Source organism: Fundulus heteroclitus, chromosome 22, assembly GCF_011125445.2.
Source record: "Fundulus heteroclitus isolate FHET01 chromosome 22, MU-UCD_Fhet_4.1, whole genome shotgun sequence".
Taxonomy (NCBI): Eukaryota; Metazoa; Chordata; class Actinopteri; order Cyprinodontiformes; family Fundulidae; genus Fundulus; species Fundulus heteroclitus.
In genome coordinates, this window is record NC_046382.1 from 1,455,669 (window position 1) to 1,482,418 (window position 26,750).

General features: G+C 44.0%; 1 protein-coding gene across 1 annotated transcript in view; it reads left to right on the forward strand.

Moving 5' to 3' along the window:
- LOC105922658 (zinc transporter 6) overlaps window positions 1-26,750 on the forward strand; it is a 75,526-nt gene that overhangs the window by 38,088 nt on the left and 10,688 nt on the right. The window contains exons 5-9 of the mRNA XM_036126315.1: window positions 2,809-2,851; window positions 3,164-3,229; window positions 10,732-10,812; window positions 12,749-12,784; window positions 14,675-14,769. Coding sequence (XP_035982208.1) covers window positions 2,809-2,851; window positions 3,164-3,229; window positions 10,732-10,812; window positions 12,749-12,784; window positions 14,675-14,769 — 321 coding nt within the window. The remainder of the gene's footprint in view (window positions 1-2,808; window positions 2,852-3,163; window positions 3,230-10,731; window positions 10,813-12,748; window positions 12,785-14,674; window positions 14,770-26,750) is intronic.

Here is a 26,750-nt window from a genome sequence, read left to right on the forward strand (position 1 = left end):
TGCTGACCTGGCAAAAGAAGCTGAGGCACAGATTTAGTTCAAGAGATATAAACATTAAAGATTGACGTTGGGCTGAATCCCACCTTCTGAAGTTCTTCCTAGAAGTAGAAGTTGTTGTCGCTCCATATTTCTCCAAGCTGAACATGCAAACCTCGTCTGGAACATAAATGTCTTCCTGTCACGTTGGATCTCCTCCTCTGTTCACACCAAGCCTCAGCATCTGCAGTCCTAGCTGTCCCTCTGACACACTCACCTCCAACCTGGACCGCTGTGGCTACTCCTTATTAAAAACTAAACATCTCCAGCTCTGATCTGTCCTGGTTTCCTTCACTACACCCTGGAGGACCTCAGAAGTTCTGGACCTCCACTCTCTGCTGGAGCTCCTGCAGAACAGTGTCAGTGTGTGAGGACCACCTCAGGTCCCTGGAAAGGTTCCCAGGAACCAGAAGTGATCCACAGCGTGTTGCTGAGGAGAGACGTCATAAACCCAACCTTTACATCCAGCCTGCAGCTTGTTGATGCTTCATGCTGGTGTCATAGGAATGAGACCTGAAACGTTGAACTTAGACTTAGACTTAGACAAACATTATTGTCATATTGTATGCACAGAGTGCGTACAGAACGAAATTTCGTTTGCATACAGCTTGAGAATTTCAGTGAATTGCAGTAGATTTCAGAATAAAGTAACTTTGCAGGACAATAAAGTAACTTTGCAGGACAATAAAGTAACGTTGCAGGATAATAAAGTAACTTTGCAGGATAATAAAGTAACTTTGCAGGACAATAAAGTAACGTTGCAGGATAAATAAAGTAACTTTGCAGGATAAATAAAGTAACTTTGCAGGATAATAAAGTAACTTTGCAGGATAATTTAAGTAACTTTGCAAGATAATAAAGTAACTTTGCAGGATAATTTAAGTAACTTTGCAGGATAATGAAGTAACGTTGCAGGATAATAAAGTAAGGTTGCAGGATAAATAAAGTAACTTTGCAGGATAATAAAGTAACTTTGCAGGATAATGAAGTAACTTTGCAGGACAATAAAGTAACTTTGCAGGGCAATAAAGTAACGTTGCAGGATAATAAAGTAACGTTGCAGGATAATAAAGTAACGTTGCAGGATAAATAAAGTAACGTTGCAGGATAAATAAAGTAACGTTGCAGGATAAATAAAGTAACTTTGCAGGATAATACAGTAACTTTGCAGGATAATTTAAGTAACTTTTCAGGATAATTTAAGTAACTTTGCAATATAATGAAGTAACTTTGCAGGATAATAAAGTAACTTTGCAGGACAATAAAGTAACTTTGCAGGATAATGAAGTAACTTTGCAGGATAAATAAAGTAACTTTGCAGGATAAATAAAGTAACTTTGCAGGATAATGAAGTAACGTTGCAGGATAATAAAGTAACGTTGCAGGATAATAAAGTAACGTTGCAGGATAATAAAGTAACGTTGCAGGATAATAAAGTAACTTTGCAGGATAATAAAGTAACTTTGCAGGATAAATAAAGTAATTTTGCAGGATAAATAAAGTAACTTTGCAGGATAATAAAGTAACTTTGCAGGATAATAAAGTAACTTTGCAGGATAAATAAAGTAACGTTGCAGGATTCAATTTAATTCAATTTATTTATATAGCGCCAAATCATGAAACATGTCATCTCAAGGCACTTTACAAAGTCAAGTTCAATCATATTATACAGATTGGGTCAGATTATGCAGATTGGTCAAAAATGTCCTATATAAGGAAACCAGTTGATTGGATAATAAAAAAGTTATAATAAAGTAACTTTGCAGGATAAATAAAGTGACTTTGCAGGATAATAAAGTAACTTTGCAGGATAATTTAAGTAACTTTGCATGATAATAAAGTAACTTTGCAGGATAATAAAGTAACTTTGCAGGACAATAAAGTAACTTTGCAGGATAATGAAGTAACGTTGCAGGATAATGAAGTAACGTTGCAGGATAATGAAGTAACTTTGCAGGATAATGAAGTAACTTTGCAGGATAATGAAGTAACGTTGCAGGATAATAAAGTAACTTTGCAGGATAATAAAGTAACTTTGCAGGATAATGAAGTAACTTTGCAGGATAATGAAGTAACGTTGCAGGATAATGAAGTAACGTTGCAGGATAATGAAGTAACTTTGCAGGATAATAAAGTAACTTTGCAGGATAATAAAGTAACGTTGCAGGATAATAAAGTAACGTTGCAGGATAATAAAGTAACTTTGCAGGATAATGAAGTAACGTTGCAGGATAATAAAGTAACTTTGCAGGATAGTTCCAGGATAAAGTGCATCTGGAGCCAATGTTTCACATCCTGGCCCATAGAACCTGGTGAAGTGGCGTTAAAACGTTCCTTCGCTGTGATGACGGTTCCAGGGTGTTTCTGCTATTTCAGAAAGTCTTAAATAGACACAGATTTACTAAACCCGTTTTCACTCTTACAGATCTGTTCCTGTTCAGCTTAATTGTGACGATGGTCTAACAGATATTAATAACAGTCCAATATAACCAGAGAAAGTCAAAAAGCAAACGATGGGTTAATTAAAGCCACAGAAACCAACCTGGTACTGAAAGGCGGATCTACCCTGTTGTGTTCTGCGCTGCAGAAATGCTTTAATTCAGCAGTAACATTAAGGTCTGATAACTCTGTGGTGTTATGATATGATCACTCCTCTGTCTAACGGTAAACGTCTCATTCAGTTTTGGATAAAACCTGCTGACTGTGTAGAATCTGCTCCATGCCAGGCATCATTTCACCACTGATGGTTTCTGTGTCTCCCTGTCGTTCCAGCGCTGACTGCCTACACATACCTGACCATCTTTGACCTGTTCAGGTGAGCTCTGAGCGCCGCTTATTAACACATGACGGTACTAACGCGGGTTAATATGGCTGGAGGAGCTGCTTTGGGAGACGGTTGGTGTTTCCTCATGGAGAGATGGTAGCAGGGTCACAGCCGTGAACTCCAGCTGACCCTCTGGGTTGTTTCTGGACCTTCATCGGCCACCTGTCCATCACTGACTCCTTCTATTTGCTCGTCTCTCATCTGTGGCCCTCCGCCCCCCCATCAGTCACCTGGTCTCTTCTCTCCCTGCCATCACCCTTCCTCTCCGCTCTCTTTAACTTGTCCTCCTCCTCTCACCTGCAGTCTGATCACCTGTCTCATCAGCTCCTGGGTGACGATGAAGAAGCCCAGTCAGGTCTACTCGTTCGGGTGAGTTCGCTCTTCAGGCTCAGTCTGTTGGAGCCCATTTATTTCTGATTTAATTCATCTACAGACAAAATAAATCAAGTTAAACAACTGGTAGGAAGCTGGGGGGAAACTATTTACACCCATTTACAGGTTCTGGTTCAGATGTAATTTAAGGAAAGGTCTGATGTCCTCTCTTCGTTAACTCACACCTGTACGCAGCAGGAGGAGGAGGACGATCGCTGCTGAGAGGCGACCTCAGACCCCGGGGTTTGGAGGAGCAGTGACACAGTTGAAATGTGCTTTTCAGCTCCACTTGAGTCTAATAAAGCCCGACTCTGTGTGTAGGGGCTGTTGTGGGTCCTGATGGTCTTCCAGGAACCAGCAGCTCCATTTAAGCCCTGCAGCAACAGAACCCGTCTTCCCAGGAATTAGTCTGATCCATTTACGGTTACCAGCTGTGGTTTAGTGAAGCTGCAGGTTTTTTAGACCGGGGGTCGGTAACCTCTCTGAAACGGAGAGTGGTGGTGGCACCGTGGTGGTGACCCGTGGCTTAGAGCAGTGCTTCCTGACCCTGAAAGATGCTGAAGCTACAAGTGGACCCGTGAAAATGTTTGTTGGATGCATTAACCCACAGAAAGCATCGTGTGGGCAGGGTGTGAAGTACCTCCTGTAGATTTAAAGAGACGGCACCAGAACAACTTGCTCTGAGACGCAGTTCAGAGCAGAGGTGGGGGAGGGGGGGGGGGTAGATTAACCAGCAATTCAGACCTAAACATTGCTGGTGCCTTTATATATAGAGCACAACTGGAGGATCTCAATGTGAAAAGGCATTAACAGTCATGATCCTTTAAATCAGGTCACATCTGGTTCCTTTCGTTTTACTGGAAGTGTCACAGTAAAGGCTGGGAAGTCACTGAGAGGAAGGTCACAGGAATCAGTTTCAGACCTGACCAAGGTCCACATTACTGCTCAGTTTAGGAAATATTCACTGTTAAATCATCATCCATCCATCTGTCCATTTATCCATCATCCATCCGTCGTCTTCCTCTTAGCCAAGATCGGGTTGTACACTGCAACAACTGAACTAAAAATAAGTTACTTTTTCTTGAAATGAGGGGATTTTCCATGATTTGAACAGGTAAATAAGATGATCTGCCAATGGAATGAAGTGGTTTAACCCTAAAATGAAATCATTAGATATATTCACTTGAAATAAGATGATGGAGATGAGTTGCTCCTCTTTTAAATGCAAAAATCCTATTCCATTTTTCTTATTTACCTGCTCAGATAAAGGACAGATACACTAATTTCAAGACAACTTTACTTATTTTCAGTTCAGTTTTTGCAGCGTGGGGCCAACAGGTCCAGGAGGAACCCCAGAACACCTCCTCCTCCTCCTCTTCCTCCTCCACCTCCTCCTCAGGAACATCCTCCAGCTCATTCGGGGTCTTCCCAAGGCGTTCCCAGACCCGTGGGGATCTATTGTCCCTCAAAGGAGTCAGCAGAGGCGCTTTGGGCATCTGATCAGGATGCATTCTGGGATCTCCTCCTTTCCCTTGGCCCATCCCGCTGGGGGGGGGATCCCAGGGAAGTCTCTGTGGGGGTGCGTGTAACCAGCCAGAGGAAGCAGAGCGATGCGTGGAGCTGTTTGCAGCGAGCAGAGTGTGAAAAGCGGTTAAGACCTCCCAGCTGTTACGGGCTTGTCATGAAGGCGTCGCTGTGGTGTGACAGAGCTGTCACACTCAATATGAGGCGGCAGCTCTAATTGTGTTTTCCTAAAATCGTCAACACCAATCTGATGATGATTAATTAGAGCGGATGAAATGTCTGCGGTGTCACTTTGATCCTCCCAGTGAATTTTCCTCCCAGATCTCAGCGCCGCTGAAGGCCGGGTTTATTCATAAACACGCCGGTACGAGCCGATTGGAGCTTTTTCTACGCCGTGTCCGTACGGATTAGCCGCAGGCAGGGCAGAGCGTGACCTCTGCCCTCGCAGCGTGCGGCCAATCCACACAGACAATGGGCTCTTTGTGGGAGTTTCTACGGGAGTCATCTACAGTGTCCACGCTGCATAGCTGTAAAGTGACACAGACGGCCTGTTAACCTGCACCGTGGCTGTGCTGCGGCTCAGGGGCCCGGCCCTTCAGCATGCCCACACCCACAGGCTCAACAAAAAGCTCTTTTGTGGCGTCACACAGCTTCCTCTCACGGTATGACCTCCATCTAGGCCTCAGAGCGTCTAATTGGTCCATTCAGCAGAGTTTTCCTCTGCTAGGCTGCAGTCAGAGCGCTGCAGCATGGCAGCGTTAACACAATGCAGTTTTATTCATATTTAGCTTTTTATTTGTCGGAATTAAGTCACAAAACCATGAAGGCTACATTTGTTCTCCATGAAGATGCAAAATCTGACAGATTTGCTTTTACACTGACATAGAACAACCTAGCTGTGCTTCTTTTCTAGATGGAGCTAGTCTGCCCTTAGCTGTTGACGTCTCTCTACCATAGAAAGTACTCCTTGATCCTCCTCTTTGGCAGATGAGCGTTCACACTGAACCTGGTTCTGGTTCTGCTGGAGGTTCTCCTCCCTGTTAAAGGGGAGTTTTCCTCTCCACTGTCGCCACGTGCATGCTCATCATGAGGGATTGCTGCAAAGCCATCAACAATGCAGAATATCAGGATGTTTCTTGGGTGGAAGAGGGGGAGAGACATGCGGCAAAGGACCGCGGGTCGGATTCGAACCCGGGTCAACCGCATCGAGGACTAAGTCCTCCGTATATAGCGCGCCCATTCAGCAAATTTTTTTAACCACTACTGCCACATAGCGGTGCTTAACACAGCCGGCTCAAATTCATCTAGTTATATAGAAATGCATAAATTCAAGAACTCAGTTCATTCCTGTGTCGCTTAATCATGAACACAGACTCATCAAGTGAGAATGCTACAGCATTCTCACTTATTAAGTTCCTTCAGGTCTTGATTATTATTCCATACGTTTTTCGGCATCTAACTACTCCTGCATACTTTTGCAACAACCGATTGAAACAATTTTCGTATCAAAACGTTCTGCTCTTTCAGGACATTACTGCTATGACTTTTGGTAATTATAACTTTTATAATATTTAAAATATTCAACTTTTTGTGAAGTTTTTTTTTGCTCTCATTCAAATGAATGGAGAATCCTTCAAATTTTTCAAATGTTTCAGCTTTTTGACAGCTTACTGCTTCAGCCTACTTTCAGCTAGAAACATCATTCAACTTTTAAAATCTTCAAATAACCTTCAGCTATCTTCAGCTACTTCAGCTTTTTCATATCTTCTACCATTTTCATATAGTTCCTCCTTAAAATAATTTTGCATTTTCATAAAATTCAGAAAAATTAATGCGTTGCTATGGTTGCTAGGGAGTTAATTTAGAGTGGCCACTCTGCCGTTCCTATAGATTTTCCTTCTCTGAAAAACTTCTCACTCGCTCAATTTTCACTATATTCACATAAATTATACATCAAAACATAGGAATTTTTGTCTGGATTCTGGAAATGTAACCATCATTGGTGTGGGATTTATAGTTTTTTTGCAAATCACCCCAGAGCACCACGAAGCCTAAAAGCTCTCCATTGATTTTCTATGGAGGTGTGGTAAAAAATCACACCTGACATTCCCAAGCGACACATGTTTTCACATCATCGCTACCCCTAAACCGTTTGAGGTACAGGAATGACACTTTCACACATTCATGTTCAGACCCTTCTGCCACTCACAAAAAAGGAATTTTCTCGATAACTGATACGGATTTGCCGCAGGAACAATTTGTTCGGGAGTAGCGAATGTGCAAAATCCTGAAAACGCTTTGGACCTGCATCCTTCTAAATGATGCACTTTTTTACATCGTCACCATGCCTACACCGATTTTTGTACAAACATAAAAATTAGCACCACAGTCCTCAAAAGCCTGCTGATACTCACTCTGAAAGAATTATTTTGATATCTCTTATACTTTTTCAGCTAGAGCGATTTGTTCGGGACCATTTTTAGAGGATTTCTGCTTTTTCGTCAATATTGCCCTTTATTTCATGATTTTTTGTGCCCACATTAAAATATTTCAAGCAAAAACCCATAGTTTGTCTTGTTCCCCTATCCGTTCCGAAATAAACGCAGAAAAAATTACGTCTCTAGCCCTAACGGTTGATGAAAAATCCAGAGTTGTTTGAGGCAAAGTAATGCCATTTTATTCCAATGGGAGCACTTCTGAGCCAAAGTCTCAGCCTGCAGTAGACGGACACCAGCAGGCGTGAGTGAGTTTCCATGACAACAGAACTCTGCTGGCCAGAGGTTACTACAGGTCAGGGACAGGCTCCCTTTGCTTAGAATGGCACCTTTTGACACCCATTGCAGGAGCTGTGATGAACGTAGGAATCTGAAATTTGCAGAGTCACTTCCTCTTAATATTTTTAAATTTGCCAGTGATTATCAGGCATGTGTCATTTTTCTGTCACTTTTTGGATTTCACATAGTTACTACTACTTACTACTACTGAAACAAATACTGATACTACTGATACTGCTACTACTACTACTACTACTACTACTACTACTGATACTACTACTACTACTGCTACTAATGATACTAGTACTGCTGCTACTGCTACTACTGATATTACTACTACTACTGATACAACAACTACTACTACTGATACTACTACTGCTTATACTACTACTACTGCTTATACTACTACTGATACTACTACTACAACTACAATTCCTCAAATTCTTCAATTTTTTTCAAATTCTTCAAATTCCTTCAAATTCTTTAAAAACTGATACTCCTGATACTACTGCTGATACTACCACTACTATTACTACTACTACTACTACTACCAATGATACTACTACTACTAATGATACTACTATTGATACTACTACTACTACTGATAGTACTACTACTGATACTACTACTACAACTACTAATACTAACTTTCAAATATACTTCAACTATCTTCAACTAGTTGAGCTTTTTCCTAACATCCTTCAGCTGTTTTTAATGTTGGTTATTTTATTTCATTTCAGCTAGTTTTTTGTCTCTTCTTCAAAGATCTTCTCCATCTTTTCCTAAATCATTCTACAGGAAAGCATTCTCACTGCTGTTTCGCGGGGGGCTGCAGCAGAGAGCCAGAGGGAAGGACCTGAAGGTGTGATGGTTCATGTTTTCAGGTCCACGGGTTCCACAGAACTCCCTGCTGCAGCTGTAAAGCCAGCTGAATGGACCAGGCTGCTCCACTAAACCAGGCCTGGGTCCTGGCCGGGTCCAGTCTCATCTCCTGCTGCACGTCTGCGTTTGCTGCATGTCTGCGTTTGCTGCATGTCTGCGATTGCTGCGCGTCTGCGTTTGCTGCGTGTCTCTTTCTGTCCGTGCTCCTTCAGCGCTCCTCCAGAGAACGCCTCACTGAGCACAAACACTGGCGTCTTAGTGCGGTGCAACCACGCGGGCTATTAGATTACAGTCAGTGTCGAGTTCAACCCCGTTAGCTCAGCTCAGCGCTCACTAAGCCGCTTACTGTATGAGGAGGTCAAAGGTCGGCAACCGCTGTAACCGAATGACGCTTTCTTCTGCAGCCAAGTTGGAGGCCGTTTCCAAGACTTAATGCCGGGATGTTTGGGTTCCTGCAGCCAACGTCTGCTCGCTCTCAGAGATTCTGGACACGTCCTGAACTGAGTCCAGGTTCTTCTCCCCACAGCGACTGACAGGCGGCGCTTCATACAGCCCCTTATTATTCCCATCAGTTAGACGCATATCTGTGAGGCTGGGTAAACAGTTTACACCATCTCAGCTTTCCTCACACGCTTTTGGAGCGTCTGTATTCCGGCCTCGTCATGAAAAGCTGTGATTTCAGACGATGGAGGGGTGTCAGAGCTGCCTTCTCTCCGTTAATCACTCCGTGGAGCTTCAGTCGCCACCCTTGGTGGAAAGCTGTGGTCGGGTTTAAAATCATGGCTGCTGATGGGCAGTGATCGGCTCTGGTGACATCCAGAAGGTCCTGGGCTCTTTGCATGTTCTCCCTGTGCCTGCCTGGGTTCTCACAGGGTTCTCTGACTCCCCCACAGTCCAACAGCATGGCGGTTAGGTTAACTGTGTTAGGTTAACTGTGTTAGGTTAACTGTGTTAGGTTAACTGTGTTAGGTTAACTGTGGTAGGTTAACTGTGTTATGTTAACTGTGTTAGGTTAACTGTGGTAGGTTAACTGTGTTAGGTTAACTGTGTTAGGTTAACTGTGTTAGGTTAACTGTGTTAGGTTAACTGTGGTAGGTTAACTGCTTTGTCTGTGTTAGGTTAACTGTGGTAGGTTAACTGTTGGGTTAACTGCTTTGTCTCAATGGAGAAATGGGTGGATGGTGTGTTGGTCCTGCATGTCTCTGTGGTGGACCCGGCCTCCCACCCAGTGACTGCTGGAGAAAAGCAGCCCCCCCCCCTTCACTTGTATAGACAAGCTATAGATAAGCCTGTATAGACAATGACAGTAGTAAATCTAATTTAAGAGTTAATGCCTCTCCTGACTGTTGGCAGCCTGCTGTGGCTCACAATACCATCCTTAAATAACCATTTAGTTATTATTATTATTATTATTATTATTATTATTATCATTATTATTAAAGGACTGCTCTAGACTTGTGCAATGAGACCTGATAAATGGACATTTCTATAGTTAGGGGATAGTTCTTTCTCTGCAGCTCCTCTCACCTGTGGGGTTCCTCAGGGGTCCGTCTTTGGTGCCCTGCTCTTAATTTGCTATATTTAGTCTCTTTGCTCCATTTGCAGAAGATATAATTATGCATTTTGTGTTTTTTTTAGATTAAAGTCAGTTTAAAAACAAGATCAGATACATTTTCTTCAGATATCATTACCTTTACATTGTCCTTCTACTGATTTTGGCTTTTTGACTCCTAACAAGGACCCCAGGGCCTAATGCTTCTCAGGTTGGAAAGGTTAGAGAAAGTGGTGAGAATTAGTCTTTACCAACCAGGTTTTCAGCAGTATTAACTTAGTTGGTAAAGCCCTGGGAGGAGATGTTAATGGCATGATAAGGAGCACTGCTGGACTACAGTAACTCGCTGCATGTCGGTCTGAGTCAGTCACTGCAGCTCCTGTTTTACTGGCACTGAGCATTAAGACATTACTTCATCCTCAGCTTCTTTTCACTCGCTTAACTTCTGATAAAGGATTTATTGAGAATATTATTCATAACTTGGACTTTATTGTCTTCCGTTTAAGGGAAATTTTTATTGCAAGCATCCGAGTAAAAACAGAAGACAAAAAAGAGACATAAATATAAGTAACTCTCAGGAATGTAGGAGCAGACCAAGACATTTTATATGTAGAGAAAAAGGATGTCGTACCAGGTGAATAGTGTATATGCAGTACTGTTGGATTTTTACATGGTGTGGCCCAGATCTATTTATTCTAGGGTGATGACAGCTTTATAATTAATTTTCTCCTCCATGGATTGGTCACATGATGTCTCCTCCTGTCCAGGTTTGAAAGGCTGGAGGTTCTGGCGGTCTTTGCCTCTACGGTCCTCATCCAGCTGGGAGCTCTGTTCATCCTGAAGGAAAGGTAAGAATCTCTCCCCACACGCCACCAGGCGCGAGGACACAAAAGGGACAGCTTCTCTGTGTGGTTCTGGATGTTACGAGTCCCACACATTGATACCCGGTACCGTTGTGTTGGTACCGGATGAACACAGCGTTGTTTTGGGTCTAATTCAGCGTTCTGTAGAGCAGAACACCAGAACAGGGCAGAAGGTTTGGACCCTTCAGCAGCAGTAAGGTAACGTCACCGGTTCTGGAGAAACCCAGCTGAGGTCCAGTGTTTGTGTGACTGAGGGTCAGGTCCTGTCGTCCAACATCAGTGTCTGACCTCACAAATGGAGCAAAGGTCCAAACCTCCCAGGAACACCGCAGAACCTCGTGGGTGGGCCGCCTTCCCAGAAGAGCTGGAGCTGTTAGCGCTGCAGACGATGGAGCAACGTCACAATGAAGCTCATGGAACCTTCATGTGAACACTTCTGGATGTTTAGTGGGTTCCTAGGGACCATCCAGAGAACTCAAACATGGAACAAAGGAGAACCTTCCCAGGAGAGTCCAACAGACCAGAACCACTGCAAGAGGAACAGATCATCCAGGAGGTCCCAGAAGAACCTAGAACAATACCTGAAGTTCTGCTGGCCTCAGTGCCTCGGTTAAGGTCAAAGGTCACGATTCAGCAAAAAGAAAGAAAAATGGCCTCCGTGGTAAAGTTCCAGAACCACCGCTGACCCAACAAAGACAGAGGCCCGGCTCACATTTACCAGAAATCATCCTGATGACCCCCAGTATGTTCAGGCAAACGTTCTGTGGAGCTGAGGGTCCGGTTACAGCAGGTCTAAAACCAGCAGCGCTTCAGAAGCAGAACATCCTGGAGCACGGTGGAGGTGGCATGATGATTTGGGCCGCTGCGCTGCTTCTGGACCTGGAAGACCCGGATGTTTGGACCCGGAGAAGATGAAGCTCTACCCCCCCCAGACAGGAAGTGCTTCATGTGCTCATCCTGAAGGTCCGTTAGCTGAAGGGCAGAAGGCAGCCGAAGAGAAGAACCGTGGATCAACCTGCTTCAAGGGTTCCAGGAAGGTTTGGTTCAGGACGACAACCTGAGGAGACGAGGACCGGACCAGGGTCTGGACTCTGCTGGTTCTGGTCTTCATCTGGCTCTTCAGAGCTGATTCACGGTGTGTGTCCACCTAGTGCTGGACGATAATTCAATAACTATATATATCGATCATAGAAAAAAGGGTCAATAGAAGTTCAATAGAATATATTTTCCTTTCTTTTACAGTCTAGCCAATCATGTAGGTTAATATTACATCATTACATCCTCCCAGCCAATCACAACGCGGACCCAGCAACCAAGCTCCACCCCCTTCAGAGAGTTCAGAGACCACACATTCTTTTTTCTTTTTTAAAAACTGTAAAAAGTTGGTTGTATAAAGGATTTGATCCAGTGTGTGTGTTTGTATCTAAAAATAGGTTGCTAAGCAACAGCATAAAGTTGTCAGTTACTTAAATATATGTTCTGAATTTGTTGATAATTATCGATATGGATCAATATGCTAATTTTTCCAGCCGTCCAGCCCTGTGTTCTCCTCCTCCTATGCTCCTGAGTGTGTGGACGTTGCTGCCTGTCTCCTCGTCTCCTCATCTCCTCATCTCCTTATCTCCTTTTCTCCTCGTCTCCTCTCCATTTCACGTCTTCTCATCTCCTCGTCTCCTCGTGTCCTTGTCTTCTCGTCTCTTTGTCTCCTTGTCTCCTCGTCTCTTTGTCTCCTTGTCTCTTTCTCTCCTCGTCTCCTTGTCTCCTCGTCTCTTCGTCTCCTTGTCTCCTCGTCTCCTCTCTTTCACGTCTTCTCATCTCCTTGTCTCCTCGTCTCCTCTCGTTTATGTCTCCTCACAGATCGGATCAGCGGCGGTCCCACCCGGCTGCTGTTCACTCACTGTGTTTGTTTCTGTTTTGTTAGTGTGGAGCGCTTCATGGAGCAGCCGGAGGTGCACACGTGAGTACCCCCCCCCCCCCCCCCCCCCCAGAGACAGGCAGCAGGCCGTGAACAGACATGATCCGCTCCCTGAGCCCACAGTCTGCCAGCTGTGGGGAAACAGCTCCACATCTGGGTCACCCTGAGCAGTTAGGCCTTCAGAGGAGCGTCAGGCTCCTCCATCTTCTCCATCTTCACCCAGACCGTGGAGATGGACCATAGCTGAAGACCTGGAGCTGCTTTACAGCCTTCTACAGTGTTCAGTGTGTTCTAGGCTTTGGAAACGGCTCCAGTAGTTTTCACAGCTGCAGATAATTATAAAAATATCAGGAAATGTTGCAGTTTGTTGATTTTGCTTGCAGAACAGTTCCTTCTCCATCTTATGTCCCTGGAATCTTCCACGTTTGTGTTGATAAACTAGCAAGAGAGAGAGGTTCTCCTCTGTTTTCACAACCAGAACCGCGGTTCTGCCCCATAAAACTACAATCAGCGCGTCAGGGCGACTTTTCCAGTGACATAAAGTCACTACTGCCTGCTCTGCAAGGCGCATCTGGAGCTGATTTTAAACGTTTTATGCAGATTTAATGTTTTCTGGTGGTTTAAAGTGTGAGGAGCTCCAGGTTGTCCTGCTGCTGTAACCTGGGATCATTTCCCAGCTTCTACTCACTGAAGCTGAATTATAATCACAGCGGGGACGGTGGAAACGTGTAACATTCACACATTTCAGTCAACACGTTCCTGCATGATGTGGGACCAACCCCAGAGCCGCAGGACGTCCTAACGTCTGGCAGCATGTAGCACAGGGAGGGCAGGTTTATAGACAGAAAGCACAGAAGCTCACATTGACCCAGGAGTACTTTCTATGTTAGAGAAGACAGAGCAGAGACACAGAAAGCTCAGAAGCTCACATTGACCCAGGAGTACTTTCTATGGTAGAGAAGACAGAGCAGAGACACAGAAAGCTCAGAAGCTCACATTGACCCAGGAGTACTTTCTATGGTAGAGAAGACAGAGCAGAGACACAGAAAGCACAGAAGCTCACATTGACCCAGGAGTACTTTCTATGTTAGAGAAGACAGAGCAGAGACACAGAAAGCACAGAAGCTCACATTGACCCATGAGTACTTTCTATGTTAGGGAAGACAGAGCAGAGACACAGAAAGCACAGAAGCTCACATTGACCCAGGAGTACTTTCTATGGTAGAGAAGACAGAGCAGAGACACAGAAAGCACAGAAGCTCACATTGACCCAGGAGTACTTTCTATGGTAGAGAAGACAGAGCAAAGACAGAGACGCACTGATCCAGGATCAGGTTTGAGTCCCTGCAGTTGAATGTCCAGCAGGAACGTCTGCTCTCCTGTCACAGAGGACCTCTGTCCCCGGTGGGGTGGGGCCAGATGTTGGTGGTGCAGAAAATGTCGTAGTGAGCATCGTTGACGGCGAGGATCTGTGCAGGAGCTCCTGAAATGTTTAGCGGCGCTTTTCTTGATTAGGGATGAGCGGGATTAATGGCATTAAAGCCAGCGAGATGTAAACCTGTCTGCCTGACAAGATTTACCCCCCACACCATGATGGGCTCCTCAGGAGAGGAGCAGGTGTCTGCACAGCAACACCCACGCCCCGGTTCTGATTAATCGGATCTGCCGGTGCCGGTCTCGTTTGAGTGTCCTAATTGGATCAGGGCTGGAGTTTTTGTGTTATTGGAGAATCTGCAATGATTTCATCCGCTTACAGGACATAAACCAGTCAGATCAGGTTCTGCTTGTTTTTCTGCTCCTAGATTAGACCCGGTTCAGTCAGGAGTTCATGGTTCTGACAGGACCAACCGATGGTTCTGACTGTCAGCAGCAGAACGGGCCCAGCTGGCAGGTGGTCATAATGTTGTGCCTGGTGTTGTTCTCTGTCCTCAGGGGTCGTCTGCTGGTCGGGACGCTGGTGGCTCTGTTCTTCAACCTGCTGACGCTGCTGTCCGTCAGGAACAAGCCCTTCACCTACGTCTCTGAAGGTACCGCCTCCTCTGGCCCGTTTGGGCCGGGCCTTTACAGAACCGTGATGGTGTCCTCTGTCTGGGCCGGGCCTTTACAGAACCATGCGTGAGTCCTGTAATCTCTGTCTTCTCTGGGGACCAGAATAATGGAGCTTTTGGGATATTTCGGGGGATTATCGACGTCAAACCGCACGCTGGCTCGCTCCCTGTCAGTAAATACTTCAGGCAGGTCCGGGTCGGTTCCTCCGCGGTCTGGGTCGGTTCGGTCTGGGTCGGTTCGGTCCGGGTCGGTTCGGTCCGGGTCGGGTTCTGTAGCGTAACAAAGCAGCTGGGCGGATGCAGACATTTCTGGGGGATTACAGCGGTTGAGCCAGAGGAAGTTGGCGTGTGGCGGTTCTGGGAGATAAACGGCCGGTGATCTCGTTAAGCTCTTCTTCTTCTGCTGTTTTTAGTCTTTGGATGTTTGGGTCGTAATCGGGTCGTTTTGGAGCAACCAGCTGTTTACAGCCATTTCCCCAAAGGCCGTAAACAAACATCTGGAATCAGAGGGAGAAGCCCAGCCGGTGTTGGACCTCCTCAGCTGATTCACAGCAGGAACCCGGTTCTGAGTCCAAACGGACTGAAGTTGGGTTTCTACGTTAGACAATACAGGTCTGAGAACCACCTGGAGATCTGAGAACCACCTGGAGGTCTGAGAACCTCCTGGAGGTCTGAGAACCACCTGGAGGTCTGAGAACCACCTGGAGGTCTGAGAACCACCTGGAGGTCTGAGAACCACCTGGAGGTCTGAGAACCACCTGGAGGTCTGAGAACCACCTGGAGGTTTGAGAACCTCCTGGAGGTCTGAGAACCACCTGGAGGTTTGAGAACCACCTGGAGGTTTGAGAACCTCCTGGAGGTCTGAGAACCTCCTGGAGGTCTGAGAACCACCTGGAGGTCTGAGAACCACCTGGAGGTCTGAGAACCACCTGGAGGTCTGAGAACCACCTGGAGGTCTGAGAACCACCTGGAGGTTTGAGAACCTCCTGGAGGTCTGAGAACCACCTGGAGGTTTGAGAACCACCTGGAGGTTTGAGAACCTCCTGGAGGTCTGAGAACCTCCTGGATGTCTGAGAACCTCCTGGATGTCTGAGAACCATCTGGAGGTCTGAGAACCACCTGGAGGTCTGAGAACCTCCTGGAGGTCTGAGAACCACCTGGAGGTTTGAGAACCACCTGGAGGTCTGAGAACCTCCTGGAGGTCTGAGAACCTCCTGGATGTCTGAGAACCACCTGGAGGTCTGAGAACCACCTGGAGGTCTGAGAACCACCTGGAGGTCTGAGAACCACCTGGATGTCTGAGAACCTCCTGGATGTCTGAGAACCACCTGGAGGTCTGAGAACCACCTGGAGGTCTGAGAACCACCTGGAGGTCTGAGAACCTCCTGGAGGTCTGAGAACCACCTGGAGGTCTGAGAACCACCTGGAGGTTTGAGAACCTCCTGGAGGTCTGAGAACCTCCTGGATGTCTGAGAACCTCCTGGATGTCTGAGAACCATCTGGAGGTCTGAGAACCACCTGGAGGTCTGAGAACCTCCTGGAGGTCTGAGAACCACCTGGAGGTCTGAGAACCACCTGGAGGTCTGAGAACCACCTGGAGGTCTGAGAACCACCTGGAGGTCTGAGAACCACCTGGAGGTTTGAGAACCACCTGGAGGTCTGTAGAACCTCCTCCTGGTGTAAACTGCGTCTAGCTGGAGGCCTAAACCCTCTCCTCCTCCTCCTCCTCTTCTCTGTCCAAGGCCTGATGAAGGGAGGGTTGCTGGGGGGATTCCCGCCCCGTCGCTATCCAGGAAAAGGTGGGAATCACCATAGCAACCAGTGACTCGGGCCTCTGCAGCCTCTCCTCTTTCTCTCCTCTCTTTTCTCTCCTCCTACCATCTTTTCATCCCTTTTCTTCAGTCTGGTTTCTTCTCCTCCTCCTCACCTCCACCCTCCCTCCAGTCTTCCCTCCTTTCTCCTTCGTCCTCTTTTATTTTTCTCCTGACCTTGTTTCAATATTTCCGTCCCTCCGTAGTTCTGCCTCCTCATGCCTGTAAATCTCCTTCCTCCCTCCCTCCTCTCTCTCTCTCTCCGTTTTATCTTTTCTCCTCTCATCCTCTTGTTTTTCTCTCCATCCCTCCCTCCTTTATCTCCTCTGTCTTTCTGTCCTCCTCTTCCTCCTCCCTCCAGTGGTTTTCCTCCTCTTCTCTGCGGCTGACTCACAGTTCCTCCACTGAAGCGTGAGCTCGCTGTGTGTGTGTTTCAGCTGTTGGTTGTTGTGTTTGGAGCAGTCTCAACATCACTTAACATCTGACATTTTTCACCCCCCCCCCCCCCCCCCCCCCCCACCACCGAGGCTGGCGGTGTTACGCAACGGCGCTCCGTCAACGGCGACACGCTGCAGCGCGGATCATAAATAAGTGACTCCATTAAAATGTTTGTTTAGACCGACTCGGCCTGCTGGCACAACACAAACACGCTTTAGCGCTCGGTGGGGGCAGGGCAGAGTGAGGCCCCCCGACCTCGGCTGGGAGCCCGCGGGCCCCCGCCGTGTCGGCGGACATTAAGGTCGGCCGGCGCAGCCGAGCGAGGTCACTTATCTTTATTTAAACAGGATATTTTTAGTCGCCATCGCGAGGAGGAAGCCGCTCGCTTCTTTTTCAGGAGCGGATCCAAAAATAACCAGAATCTGAACCGGAGCGGGGGGACCGGGGGGGGGCTAGTGGGGGATGGGGGCCAGGGGGGGGATCTCTGAACCCGGTGGAGGCAGCTGTGAGAGGAATCAGCTGCGCCTTAATATTTCATGCAGCAGTGAAGCAGAAACTCGTCCTCATCTGCAGCTGCAGAGATCCGCCGTTCTTCAGGACGACCCGGAGCGTCGGCTCCAGAACCGGCACCAGAACCCGAATAAAAGGGAACAGTTACAGTTTCCACTGAAGGGTTTTACTCGTGTTATTTGTTAAAGACAAAGTCCTGATTTAGTTTCCAGGTGTTGACGAGGCGCCGCTGGCTGGTTCTGCTCGTTAACGCCTCCATTTACCAGCTGGACCCGGGCCCGGTTCCTGAGTCCAGGCAGCAGAACCGGGTTTCCTCGCTGCTTAACTGTCACCAGTCAACGGCTCAGTTAAAAGGCTCAGAACCAAAGGGAGGAGCCAGAGTTCTGTCTGAAGTGGACCTTTGTTGAAGCAGTTTGTCAAAAAACATTTTCGTCAGCCGATAACAGACGTGTAGCACCAAAAGGACCGGTCTGGTTCTGGTTCTGGTCCTGGTTCTGGTCTCTGCTCTCTGATCGTCTCAGAGGCAGCTGCTGTGGGGACCTGAGCTACTGTGGACGGGTCGGACCGCCTTTAGTCTCACCAGAACCAGCTTTTGGTCCAGTGGGCCTGCAGGTGGCGCTGTGGAGAGGAAGGTTCTTCAAGGTCCCTCTGCCTTTCTGCTGACCATGTGGCTCCACTGATCTCTAGTTATTCACTGGATTACTGATTGGCCGTATATAATACACGTCACCATGAAGCCACCAGCCGCCATATTGGTACTCCCTATTTCCCTCCAGTAACTAGGCAGTACGGGCGCTACAGCATCGAATAACGAGGATTTTCTCATGTTCAGGGGGGCTGAAGACTTTAAAAATGTCAAATGCCATATACTTTTATGCTGTTTGTGCATAAGCCTTTAAATCTGACATAGATTTACAATAGAGCTAAATTAATGAACCAATTTAAGCTCCACAGAGCTTCAGTTTCTACACTAGAAAAATCACAGAAAGTAACAGTAAACAAATGACCAAAAATATCTTCAATGATGTAATGATATACAGAGTTGCGGTTCTAGTTGAGAATGTGCACACACTGCACCCATTGTTTCATCCCTTCAGCATCACTGTGTGGAAATCTGCAATCAACCAAAACATGTGTGTATTTATATGAATAACATGTAAAATATTTCAGCACCTAATTTCCTAGTAGTTGATAGTGTTAGTACATCCACTGACTGTAGAATTACCTGTGAAACGTTTTCACACAGCCAGAAAACTGCTTGTTGTTGCAACCAAATCCTGTGGGATTCTGTGAGAGTAGGGAGGAGCAAGATGGCGGCCAGTGACTTCAGTTTTTCAGCAAATCAGCACTCCAGTGTATTATATAGCTCAGTGTGTGGTTCTGTTGCCATGAGCCCCTGATGAGCAGAACCCAGTTAGTCTAGAACCAAGCTTCAGTTCAGTAGAGGGTCCAGAACCAGGACTTTGATGGGTTCTGTTCCTGGAAGACTGGAGACTCTAATTATTATTATTATCAAGTGAGAATGCTATACAGCATTCTCACTTATTGTTTTCCTGTTTTTCTTTATTTTTATCAAGTGAGAATGCTATACAGCATTCTCACTTATTGTTTTCCTGTTTTTCTTTATTTTTATTATTATTATTATTCCGTACGTTTTTCGACTTCCTACTAGTTCTGCATTTTTCAACCGATTTCAACCATTCTGGTATCAAAACGTTCAGCTCCTTCAGGACATTACTGCTAAGACTTTTGGTAATTATAACCTTTATAATATTTAAAATATTCAACTTTTTGTAACTTTTTTGCTCTCATTCAAATGAATGGAGAATCCTTCAAATTCTTCAAATATTTCAGCTATTTGACAGCTTACTGCTTCAGCCTACTTTCAGCTAGAAACGCCATTCAACTTTTAAAATGTAGTGATATCTTTCAGCTATTATGGTATAGTTCAGCTTTTTTATATCTTTTACCATTTTCATATAGTACCTCCTTAAAATAATTTTGGCTTTTCAAGAAATTCAGCAAATAACATGCGTTGCTATGGTTGTCAAGGAGCCTCTGTTAGAGTGCGCACTCTAGAAATTCAACAAATTCTTCTTCTCCGAACAACTTCTTCTCACTCGCTCAATTTTCAACCTATCCACATAAATTATACATCAGAACGTAGGAATTTTTGTCTGGATTCGGAAAATGTAACCATCATTGGTGTGGGATTTATAGATTTTTCGCAAATCACCTCAGAGCGACACTAACCCGAAACCTTCCCCATTCATTTCCTATGGAGCGGTTTTCAAAAATGACACCTGGAAATCCAAAACATCACATGTTTTCGCATCGTCGCTACTCCTAAACCGTTTCATGTACAGGCATGAGACTTTCACACATTCATGTCCCGACCCTTCTGGCGCTCACAAAAGAGAAATTTTGTCGATAAATGTTACGGTTTTGCCACAGGAACAATTTGTTCGGGAGTAGCGTTTTGGGAAAATGCTAAAACAGGATCAGACTTCAATCTCCCCAAATGAGGCACTTTTCTACATCGTCGCTACTCCTAAACCGTTTTATGTACAGGCATGAGACTTTCACACATGAATGTCCCGACCCTTCTGGCACTCATAAAAAAGGAATTTTGTGGATAACTGTTACGGTTTTTCCGCAGGAACAATTTGTTCGGGAGTAGCGAATGTGCAAAATCCTTAAAACGCTTTGGAGCTTCATTCTTCCACATCATCCACTTTTTACATCGTCGCTGTGCCTACACCGATTTTTGTACAAACCTAAAAATGAACTCCATAGTCCTCAAAAGCCTGCTGATACTCAGAGTGAAAGAATTATTTTGATATCTCTTATACTTTTTCAGCTACAGCGATTTGTTCGGGACCGTTTGTAGAGGATTTCTCAAATTTCATAAAAATCCTCTTTATATCATAATTTTTTACGCCTAAATTAAAATATTTCTAGCAAAAACCGATAGTTTTTCTTGTTCTCCTATCCGTTACGAACTAAACGCTGAAAAAATTATGTCTCTACCATTTACAGAACAGGAGATATGGAGCGTTGTTTGAGGCAAAGTTCTCCATTCTATTTCAATGAGGCAGAGTCTGACAAAGTCTCTGCACTTCGGGAGACTGGCCGCTGCAGCTGTGTCAGTGAGTTTCCATGACGACGGAACTCTGAGGGCCAGAGGGACACGCTCCATTCGGATAGAATAGCAACTTTCAACATCCACTGCAGTGGCTGTGATTAATGTAGGAGCCTGAAATTCGCACAGTCACTTCCTCTTAACATTTTAAAATTTTCAAGTGACTTTCAGCCATGTGTCAGTTTTCTGTCCCATTTTGGATGTCACATGCTTTCCTATTGGGCCTTTGCTTCCAACAGGACCTGGCATGATGCCCAGACACGACCCAATTGGCCAATACAGCACCCCCCACATGTGGGAAATGGCGCTACTGACCATTTTGGTCAAATGTTGAGTTCTTGGCCCAGATGTGGTGAGGCTGAGTTGCTAAAGGAGGCCAATCTGACCCATGAACTTTGGTCACGTTTGGTGACATTAAGTATTGGCACCCCTTTTTGAGGCACTTCCCAGTACAGGATTTGGACCAAACTGACAGAGTACAATCACCCGGTGATACTGAACACAACCATGCTAGCGGCTAACGGTTAGCATGTTGCTAACCAGAAGTAGCTTTAGAAAGGTCCTACCAACTTCTGCTTAGCTGGGGTTGTTCTGCCTTTACAGACAAATAGAGGGCTACAGCTGTGAGGGAGTCTCCATGACAACCCTTTTAGCCAGAGGCTTCTAGGAGGTCCATTGACTTAACATGGCACCTTTCGAAGGGCACTGTGGGTGCTGTGAAGAACGTAGGAAGCTGAAATTCGCAGTGTTACTCCCCGTTAGTATTTTTGACGGTACCACGAGGCAGGCGCCTTGCTAAATTTCTTCAGAATTTTTTTAGTTGTTCTTAATCTTCAAATTCTTCAATTTTTTTAAAATTTTTCAAATTTTTCAAATTCCTTCAAATTTGTTCAAATTCTCTAAATTTCTTCTAAATTTTTTAAATTCTTCAAGTTTGTCAAATTCTTCAAATTTTTCAAATTCCTTCAAATTTGTTCAAATTCTCCAAATTTCTTCAAAATTTTTAAATTCTTCAAATTTGTCAAATTTTTCAAATTCCTTCAAATTTTTTGAAAATTTTCAAATATTTCAAATTTCTTCAAATTCTTCAAATTTTTCAAATTCCTTCAAATTTTTTCAAATTCTCCATATTTCTTCAAATTTTTCAAATTCTTCAAATTTCTTCAAACTCTTCAAATTCCTTCAAATTCTATTTCTTTCAATTCTTCAAACTTTTTCAAATTCTTCAAATCCCTTCAAATTTTTACATTTTTTCAAATTCTTCAAATCTGTTTTCAATGTTTTCTGCATGTTCTGCTCAATCATTCTGCAGATTAGCATTCTCACTGCTGTTTCGCAGGAACAGCCTTTTGTAGTTATTATTATTATTCCGTACGTTTTCTGACTTCTAACTAGTTCTGCATTTTTCAACCGATTTGAACCATTCTGGTATCAAAACGTTCAGCTCCTTCAGGACATTACTGCTAAGACTTTTGGTAATTATAACTTTTATAATATTTAAAATATTTAACTTTTTGTGACTTTTTTGCTCTCATTCAAATGAATGGAGAATCCTTCAAATTCTTCAAATATTTCAGCTTTTTGACAGCTTACTGCTTCAGCCTACTTTCAGCTAGAAACGCCATTCAACTTTTAAAATGTAGTGATATCTTTTGGCTATTATGGTATATTTCAGCTTTTTCATATCTTTTACCATTTTCATATAGTACCTCCTTAAAATAATTTTGGCTTTTTAAGAAATTCAGCAAATAACATGCGTTGCTATGGTCTTCAAGTGGCAGTTGGTAGAGTGCGCACTCTAGAAATTCAACAAATTCTTCTTCTCCGAACAACTTCTTCTCACTCGCTCAATTTTCAATGTATCCACATAAATTATACATCAAAACGTAGGAATTTCTGTCTGGATTCTGGAAATGTAACCATCATTGGTGTGGGATTTATAGATTTTTCGCAAATCACCCCGGAGCACCACAAAGCTGGAAAGCTCTCCATTGATTTTCTATGGAGGTGTGGTGAAAAATCACACCTGACATTCCCAAGCAACACATGTTTTTACATCGTCGCTACTCCTAAACCGTTTTATGTACAGGCATGAGACTTTCACACTTTCATGTCCAGACCCTTCTGGCGCTCACAAAGAAGGAATTGTGTCGATAAATGTTACAGGTTTGCCGCAGGAACAATTTGTTCGGGAGTAGCGTTTTGGGAAAATGCTAAAACAGGATCAGACTTCAATCTCCCCAAATGAGGCACTTTTCTACATCGTCGCTACTCCTAAACCGTTTTATGTACAGGCATGAGACTTTCACACATGAATGTCCCGACCCTTCTGGCACTCATAAAAAAAGAATTTTGTTTATAGCTGTTACGGTTTTGCCACAGGAACAATTTGTTCGGGAGTAGCGAATGTGCAAAATCCTTAAAACGCTTCGGAACTTCAATCTTCCACATCATCCACTTTTTTACATCGTCGCTGTGCCTACACCGATTTTTGTACAAACATAAAAATGAGCTCCATAGTCCTCAAGAGCCTGCTGATACTCACAGTGAAAGAATTATTTTGATATCTCTTATACTTTTTCAGCTACAGCGATTTGTTCGGGACCGTTTGTAGAGGATTTCTCAAATTTCATAAAAATCCTCTTTAAATCATAATTTTTTACACCTAAATTAAAATATTTCTAGCAAAAACCGATAGTTTTTCTTGTTCTCCTATCCGTTAGGAACTAAACGCTGAAAAAATTATGTCTCTATCATTTACGGAACAGGAGATGTGGAGCATTGTTTGAGGCAAAGTATTCCATTCTATTTCAATGAGGCAGAGTCTGACAAAGTCTCTGCACTTCGGTAGACTGGCCGCTGCAGCTGTGTCAGTGAGTTTCCATGACAACGGAACTCTGAGGGCCAGAGGGAGAATCTCCATTGAGATACAATGGCAACTTTCGACGCCCGCTGCAGCGGCTATGATTAATGTAGCAATCTGAAATTCGCACAGTCACTTCCTCTTGACATTTTAAAATTTTCAAGTGACTTTCAGCGATATGTCACTTTTCTGACCCATTTTGGATTTCACATGCTTTTCTATTGGGCCTTTGCTTCCAACAGGACCTGGCATGATGCCCAGACACGACCCAATTGGCCAATACAGCACCAGCCACATGTGGGAAATGGCGCTACTGACCATTTTGGTCAAATGTTGAGTTCTGGGCCCAGATGTGGTGAGGCTGAGTTTCTAAAGGAGGCCAATCTGTCCCATGAACTTTGGTCACGTTTGGTGACATTAAGTATTGGCAACCCTTTTTGAGGCACTTCCCAGTACAGGATTTGGACCAAACTGACAGAGTACAATCACCCGGTGATACTGAACACAACCATGCTAGCGGCTAATGGTTAGCATGTTGCTAACCAGAAGTAGCTTTAGAAAGGTCCTACCAACTTCTGCTTAGCCGGGGTTGTTCTGCCTTTACAGACAAATAGAGGGCTACAGCTGTGAGGGAGTCTCCATGACAACCCTTTTAGCCAGAGGCTTCTAGGAGGTCCATTGACTTAACATGGCACCTTTCGAAGGGCACTGTGGGTGCTGTGAAGACCGTAGGAAGCTGAAATTCGCAGTGTTACTCCCCGTTAGTATTTTTGACGGTACCACGAGGCAGGCGCCTTGCTAAATTTCTTCAGAATTTTTTTAGTTGTTCTTAATCTTCAAATTCTTCAATTTTTTTAAAATTTTTAAAATTTTTCAAATTCCTTCAAATTTGTTCAAATTCTCTAAATTTCTTCTAAATTTTTTAAATTCTTCAAGTTTGTCAAATTCTTCAAATTTTTCAAATTCCTTCAAATTTTTTGAAAATTTTTAAATATTTCAAATTTCTTCAAATTTTTCAAATTCCTTCAAACTTTTTCAAATTCTCCAAATTTCTTCAAATTTTTCAAATTCTTCAAATTTCAAATTTTTCAAACTTCAAAATCCTTCAAATTCTTCTATTTCTTTCAATTCTTCAAACTTTTTCAAATTCTTCAAATCTGATTTCAATGTTTTCTGCATCTTCTGCTCAATCATTCTGCAGATTAGCATTCTCACTGCTGTTTCGCAGGAACAGCCTTTTCTAGTTATTATTATTATTATTCTGTACGTTTTTCGACTTCCTACTAGTTCTGCATTTTTCAACCGATTTCAACCATTCTGGTATCAAAACGTTCAGCTCCTTCAGGACATTACTGCTAAGACTTTTGGTAATTATAACCTTTATAATATTTAAAATATTCAACTTTTTGTAACTTTTTTGCTCTCATTCAAATGAATGGAGAATCCTTCAAATTCTTCAAATATTTCAGCTTTTTGACAGCTTACTGCTTCAGCCTACTTTCAGCTAGAAACGCCATTCAACTTTTAAAATGTAGTGATATCTTTCAGCTATTATGGTATAGTTCAGCTTTTTCATATCTTTTACCATTTTCATATAGTACCTCCTTAAAATAATTTTGGCTTTTCAAGAAATTCAGCAAATAACATGCGTTGCTATGGTTGTCAAGGAGCCTCTGTTAGAGTGCGCACTCTAGAAATTCAACAAATTCTTCTTCTCCGAACAACTTCTTCTCACTCGCTCAATTTTCAACCTATCCACATAAATTATACATCAAAACGTAGGAATTTTTGTCTGGATTCGGAAAATGTAACCATCATTGGTGTGGGATTTATAGATTTTTCGCAAATCACCTCAGAGCGACACTAACCCGAAACCTTCCCCATTCATTTCCTATGGAGCGGTTTTCAAAAATGACACCTGGAAATCCAAAACATCACATGTATTTACATCGTCACTACTCCTAAACCGTTTCATGTACAGGCATGAGACTTTCACTCATTCATGTCCAGACCCTTCTGGCGCTCACAAAAGAGACATTTTGTCGATAAATGTTACGGTTTTGCCGCAGGAACAATTTGTTCGGGAGTAGCGTTTTGGGAAAATGCTAAAACAGGATCAGACTTCAATCTCCCCAAATGAGGCACTTTTCTACATCGTCGCTACTCCTAAACCGTTTCATGTAGAGGCATGAGACTTTCACACATGAATGTCCCGACCCTTCTGGCACTCATAAAAAAGGAATTTTGTGGATAACTGTTACGGTTTTTCCGCAGGAACAATTTGTTCGGGAGTAGCGAATGTGAAAAATCCTAAAAACGCTTTGGAGCTTCATTCTTCCACATCATCCACTTTTTACATCGTCGCTGTGCCTACACCGATTTTTGTACAAACCTAAAAATGAACTCCATAGTCCTCAAAAGCCTGCTGATACTCAGAGTGAAAGAATTATTTTGATATCTCTTATACTTTTTCAGCTACAGTGATTTGTTCGGGACCGTTTGTAGAGGATTTCTCAAATTTCATAAAAATCCTCTTTATATCATAATTTTTTACGCCTAAATTAAAATATTTCTAGCAAAAACCAATAGTTTTTCTTGTTCTCCTATCCGTTAGGAACTAAACGCTGAAAAAATTATGTCTCTACCATTTACAGAACAGGAGATATGGAGCGATGTTTGAGGCAAAGTTCTCCATTCTATTTCAATGAGGCAGAGTCTGACAAAGTCTCTGCACTTCGGGAGACTGGCCGCTGCAGCTGTGTCAGTGAGTTTCCATGACGACGGAACTCTGAGGGCCAGAGGGACGCGCTCCATTCGGATAGAATAGCAACTTTTAACATCCACTGCAGTGGCTGTGATTAATGTAGGAGCCTGAAATTCGCACAGTCACTTCCTCTTAACATTTTAAAATTTTCAAGTGACTTTCAGCCATGTGTCAGTTTTCTGTCCCATTTTGGATGTCACATGCTTTCCTATTGGGCCTTTGCTTCCAATAGGACCTGGCATGATGCCCAGACACAACCCAATTGGCCAATACAGCACCCCCCACATGTGGGAAATGGCGCTACTGACCATTTTGGTCGAATGTTGAGTTCTTGGCCCAGATGTGGTGAGGCTGCGTTGCTAAAGGAGGCCAATCTGACCCATGAACTTTGGTCACGTTTGGTGACATTAAGTATTGGCACCCCTTTTTGAG